We start from the raw sequence: 6,000 nt of genomic DNA, 5'->3' as shown, positions 1-6,000 counted from the left end.
AGTGCTCAGCACTATGAGTACACCCCATTTTGAAAATGAATACTTTTATCCATTTCTTAGTAAATATGGGTAATATATATCGGTGCATTTGAACAAAACAGATTTATTAAACAGATATATTTATTAAAATAAAATTTTAGTCACAGAATACATTTAAATTCATGCAAAATATTGCAAAAAAAATCTAACTACATTTCAACAAAATTGTATATATGTTTTGTTTCTCTTGATTTTTGCTAATTTTGTAAAATTTGTATTTAATATCTTTCCCTAACATAAATTTGGGCTACTAATTTTTGAAGCAGTATTGTAAGTTCTTTTGTTAGATGAGCTCCAGATTTGTCTTCGGTACTGATTAAACTAATGTATATGCACAAATATAATATTGTAAAGCATCCTATAGAAAGGAATTATTTAAATGAAAGATTTGTGGGGGGTGTATTCATACTGTATATGCTGAGCACTATATATATATATATATATAATTTTTTGTCAATATCGCACACCCCCATGTATTACTGTCTCAGCACAACTACACCTAGGGAACTGAAACTCCATGATGCTTAGTTACATATTTACACAGCTTAAGTGCTTTGGCGTGGTATTTCATAACCCTTTGAATAAAGAAAATGTTAAGAAAAGAAAAAAAAGCTTGTTACATTGACAGTTGTTGGCACAGCAGGAGTTTAATAATTTCCTATGAAACTATGATCAGCCTTGCTCTTCAAAAAGAACCTGATTTCTGCAATTTAAATGTGACAACAAAAAGCTTATGAAGTTAAAATGTACAGTTTGGTTATGGCTGCTAAATGAGTCTCTGCATGGGTATGTGTGGGGAATGGCTCCATTTTTAGTGTACGACCTGCAAATTTCACTTTCGATCAAGCCAGAAACGATGCCCACAATCCACAGCCATTTACTAACAAAGGTCAATCCCTTAATTATAACATAAGCTGACAGTTACACATAAAGTATTGCTTCAGTGAACAGTCTATTGAAACTGCTTAAATAACCTAAAAGGAAGCTACAGCGTATCAAGTAAACAAACTGTTATGGCAAATAATAAATAACTAATGTCATTAAAAAATAAATTAAATCACTCATGCCAAAACAAGTGCTTATGTGCCTGCATGTCCCAGCCTGAAAACAAAATCTGCTCAAACTTCAGTGATCTGTGTCACTTTAAATCTCTTATTTAGCCTGTTTGTGGCTTCTTTCATTGACGGCAGAGCTCTGAGGAGCCTGTCCCAGGAGAATGAGTGCATTTCGGCTGCACTTCATGGAAGAAAAGAAGCTTTCAGTGGAAGTGTTGATCAAAAGTCTGAAATGAAGCTGAAGTGGTTGATCTTAGGGTCTGACCCAGCTAATAGGAACCCAAAAAGTCTCCCTTTCCAACCTCTCCAGGATGCTACGTAGTTCTGTGCAGGCACTGGCAGTGTCCTCCTTGATCAGGACCCGATCCACGAGGTGACCATACTGTTGATCGATCTGCTGCGCTGAGAGACGCATTTCCTGCAGGTCCTCCTCCTGGAAGGTGAAAAGACAAGAGAGCGTGGGACATGAATATTAATTCTGACAATCAAACGAAAGAGAAGTCAGTAGACATGTGAAAGAAATATAATAATAATCAAGCCGTGTCTGTAGATTTTCTCTGATTTTTACCCCTAAATTTTGCAAGTGAGACGAACCTTATGCTGATTTTCAGATCCAGACAGTTGGCAATTTTATTGCAATTATTATTAAATTACACCGTTTGGAGGCTGATTTTTGAGAGGCTGCAGGAATTGTCGTTGATCAGTGGGTTTTTTGAGAGCTGAGTGATGTAAACCTGTAATCAGACTCACTGTGATTCTGCCGTGTTCTCCTCCTCCTGGCGATGTGGCGGCACTGCGGCGTCTGCGGCTCTCTGGGATTCTCGGTTTCACAAAAATCACATAAGGCTTAAATTCAGCTGTTCGCAGGGCTTTCAGAGCCTGTGGAGGACAAAACAAAACAATTGGTCAGGTCAACCGTACAAAAATGTGCAAATTTTAAAAGGAGCTGTGGCACAAAACCCTACCCCTAAAACCAACCATCATTGGGGGATGAGCAAATCATACTAAACTGTACAAATGAGATCATACCAATTCATACAAATTAGCCAGTAAATCAAGAAAGGAAAGACAGAAAAAATTACACACACGCACATACACACACACACACACACAAAAGTTTCAAATAAGTCTTTTAATATCTATCTATATCTGTCTGGGTTCCCACTTTAAGCCAAATATAAAATTCACTGACTTTTCCCTGGGTTACACTGGTAAAAAAAAAAAAAAAACAGCCGCTGTTGTGCTTATATATTGATAATATAACATTGAATTATTATATATGTTAAAAATAATAACAATTTTAAAATGATGTTAGCTTGAATATCACTTACCATTACTTCAATAGCTACTATGAGAACATCAATGCATAATCTACCTCCTTTTTTTTTAATCTAAGATACTTAGATACTGGATAGACACTCTCTCATATTTGATAACTCAATAGTAGTTTTATAAACTTTACATTTCGCTTTTCTGCCATCTTCATCCTGTTTTCGATGTGGTCATTTTGAAACCAAAACTTTTCATATTTATATCATCCTGCATGTTAGCACTCTGGTGACTGCATTTGACTTGAATGAGAACCTATTATGCCCCTTTTTACATGATGTAAAATAAGTCTGATGACGTTTCAGCTCAAAATACCTCACAAATATTTGTTAGAAATATTTTCTGAAACTGCCCATTTTATGCTTTAATCCAAGTTGTGTCATTTTAGTGACTGTTGTTTTAAATTCAAATAAGATTGTGCTCTTTTCAAAAGAGTGTTGAGCTACAAATGCTGATCTGTCAACATAATGGCAGATTCAAAACAGTCATCTCTGTGAAAGCTGAAAATGTGAAAAGGAGTGTCTCAGAAGAAGGCAGTTTGTAGAGACACAGTGTTTATTTGTGTGTCCTAAAACTCACTTATAATGCCTCTTAAATTCTGTCATTATCTATAGCAGGTACAGTGCGAAATATCTAATGGTGGAAGGCTGCTTCTTATTCAGGGCTGTCCATATTAATGAGGGAGTAATCATCACTAATGGGTGGGACTTTCTCCCTCTTATGAGAGAGAGAATGTCAGAGTTTCTACGGAGTGTTTCTATGAAGTGTGATTATAAAAAATAAAGTTAATTAATTGATACCATTATAGTCTGACAATAATCACACACTTTTGAATAATAGGTCCCCCTTTAAGTGATTGCCCGTTGAAATGAATTAAAATGGAACTGAAAAATACCCTGAAATAAGTTTCAAAACAGCATATTCTAAAAATATATATTGAAAAATTCCATTTTGATAAATAGAAACTGCAATTTCAAAAAGCGACAAACAAAAAAACCCTGATATTCCAAAATCTAATGAAAAATTCCTGACTTTAATGTCTAGAATAGAACCTTTTAAAATACCATAATATTCCACAAATTTCATGACCCACGGAAACCCTGATCTATCGTTCTACATCAAAGGTCTCAAACTCGATTCTTGGAGGGCCGCAGCTCTGCACAGTTTTGCTCCAACCCTAATCAAACACAGCTGATCTAGTAGTCTCTACTAGTCTTGAACACCTTGATTAGTTGGATCAGCTGAGTTTGATTAGGGTTGGAGCAAAACTTTGCATAGCTGCGACCCTCCATGAATTGAGTTTGAGACCAATGTTCTACATACTGTATATCTACTGTTATATATCTAGATCATAACCACCAAGTGATGTTAAACATATAACTATTTTTAACCTTTCAAGTACATCTACAAAACCACACATTACGAAGATTATGGGCTCTGCACGCCCTGATAAATTTTATGTTCAGCCAATAGCAGTAAAATCTAGAAAATGAAAAATGAAATGTCTGAGAGCAAGTGTAAGGTAAAATGCCTCCCATCACTACAAGAAGGATTCCAGCCATTGGGTCTCAAGTGCAGCTTGTGGCTGAACGACTAATACGCTTGTTTCAAAAGGCAAGTAGCTCCACCTGAAGGTGAAACCAGTCATTGCACATCAGCATTGGAGAAAGACTTTCTTTTGGTTATGGACTGTAAATGAGAAAAATAATGAGAAATAAAAATAAGCAGCACCAATTGCATAAATACATTAAATTTGCATTTTTTTTTTTGGTCAGAAAATAGTTTTGAGGTTTTAATCAACTCTGAGGGCAAATACTGCTTTAATTTACCTCCGGCTGTACATCTACCAGACACATTTTGTTTTTGGCTTGAACCGAGCGGATGGCTTCTATACTGGTCCCATACAGATTCTCCTTATACTCTCCATATTCTATAAATCTGCAGACAAATAATTGAAATCAGGCATGACAGCAGGATACAAATGGATGAAACTTGTTTAGCTGTAGCACATCACAGCATCTCTTACTTGTTATTCTGTGCATCTGCATCAAAGGCCTGCTTAGTCACAAAGTGGTACTCCACTCCCTCCTTCTCATGGCTCTTTTTTGGTCGTGTGGTGTCTGTGATGGAAGACAGAGAGACACAATTGTCATATGGTTTAAAGAGATTCTCATTTATTCACCTTCATGTACTTGCAAACGCATATGACTTTCTTTGTGTGAATCACAATGTGAAATTCCAGACTGTTTTTCATGCAATTATAATGGGACTGAAGCTTTCAAGCTTCAAAAAAAGAAAAAGAAAAGAAGAAAAAAAACACAAAAGGACCATAAAAATATCATCAAAGTGGTCCATATGTGCTTTTGCATCCTTTTGATGCTCAGCAGACCTAATATTATTTCATACTCATTATCAAACAAGGCCAAAACTGACCTGGATAATCTTCAAAAAAACTACATTTTGTGTCATCGAGTTAGAAAGAGTGTGATGGTATGACAATTTTTGATAATTTAAAGTCAACAACACTTGTAAAGGGACAGCTATCTTTCCATGCACATCATTATTTTGGTAGCACTTTTGTCCTGTTTTGCATGTACACACTATGTACATGTCATTGTCATTACATAACTAGTATCCCTAAACTTACATCTGAACTTAAAGGGAAAGTTCATCTAAAATGTAATATTCTCTCATCTAATATTCTCTTGTTTACTCATCCTTTACTTATTTCAAACCTTGAGATTATTTCTGTCCTGTAACCACTGACCTCCATATTGTTTGTATTTCCTAATATGGAAGTCAACGGTTACAGGTCTTCAGCTTTCTTCCAAATATCGTCTGTTGTGTACAGAAGAAAGAAACTCATAAAGGTTTAACGCCAGTCAAGAGGACAGTAAATAGTGAGTAAATTTTCATTTTGGTTGAAAACTATCCCTTTAACCCAGTTATTTAAGTATATACTACCCTGCAGGCACAGGATGTCAACATGACATCATATTGACGTTGTACCCCAGCGTCATGGGGATGTTGCATTTTGTTTGGAAATGAAAATCGGGTTGACGTCAGAACCCAATGTCGGGCTGAGATCAATGTCAAACCTAAAATCAACCAAATATCAACATAACTTGACGTCGTTATTGGACCTCAAAATAACGTTGTCCTTAGACTGTGGCTAGACATTGAATTTTGATCACCTGATGTCCTGACCTAAATCTTACTTAATACTGATGTCTTAGGTTGTTGTGTGCCTGCTGGGTAAGCACACATACTGTAAAATAAAGTGTAACCTTCATGTCTTGTAATCTTTACTCAAAAATAACTTCCCATTCATCTTCTTGAATCTCTTGTTTACATTCATGAAAGCGGGACAGCTTGTCATTGACTTTAGATTTACTTATAGCAAACCACAGCCATCCAGTCTATTCTCAATAAACAAAATCAAGTCTTGGTCTAAAATTCTTCTTTTCGGGAAGCCATTTTACTCAAATGTCCATCACTATAGAAAAGGTTATCAAAACTTCTATCCCATACTGATTGTAAAGTTCACAGATCATTTCTAAAGTTGAATAGGTTATGA

At 35.7% G+C, this 6,000-nt stretch overlaps 1 protein-coding gene across 3 annotated transcripts in view; it reads right to left on the bottom strand.

Annotated features, from left to right (window-relative positions):
* Positions 1 to 496: 496 nt before the first annotated feature.
* mpp3a (MAGUK p55 scaffold protein 3a) overlaps positions 497 to 6,000 on the bottom strand; it is a 50,973-nt gene continuing 45,469 nt past the window's right edge. For all 3 annotated transcript variants that reach the window (XM_056454037.1, XM_056454038.1, XM_056454040.1), the window contains 4 exons: positions 4,450 to 4,543; positions 4,253 to 4,361; positions 1,845 to 1,973; positions 497 to 1,527 (listed from right to left, as the gene is read on the bottom strand). In XM_056454037.1, coding sequence (XP_056310012.1) covers positions 1,348 to 1,527; positions 1,845 to 1,973; positions 4,253 to 4,361; positions 4,450 to 4,543 — 512 coding nt within the window. In that variant the 3' untranslated portion in view covers positions 497 to 1,347. The remainder of the gene's footprint in view (positions 1,528 to 1,844; positions 1,974 to 4,252; positions 4,362 to 4,449; positions 4,544 to 6,000) is intronic.

This window comes from Danio aesculapii, chromosome 3 (genome assembly GCF_903798145.1).
Source record: "Danio aesculapii chromosome 3, fDanAes4.1, whole genome shotgun sequence".
NCBI classification, from domain to species: Eukaryota; Metazoa; Chordata; class Actinopteri; order Cypriniformes; family Danionidae; genus Danio; species Danio aesculapii.
This window is presented reverse-complemented; position numbering and strand designations above follow the sequence as displayed.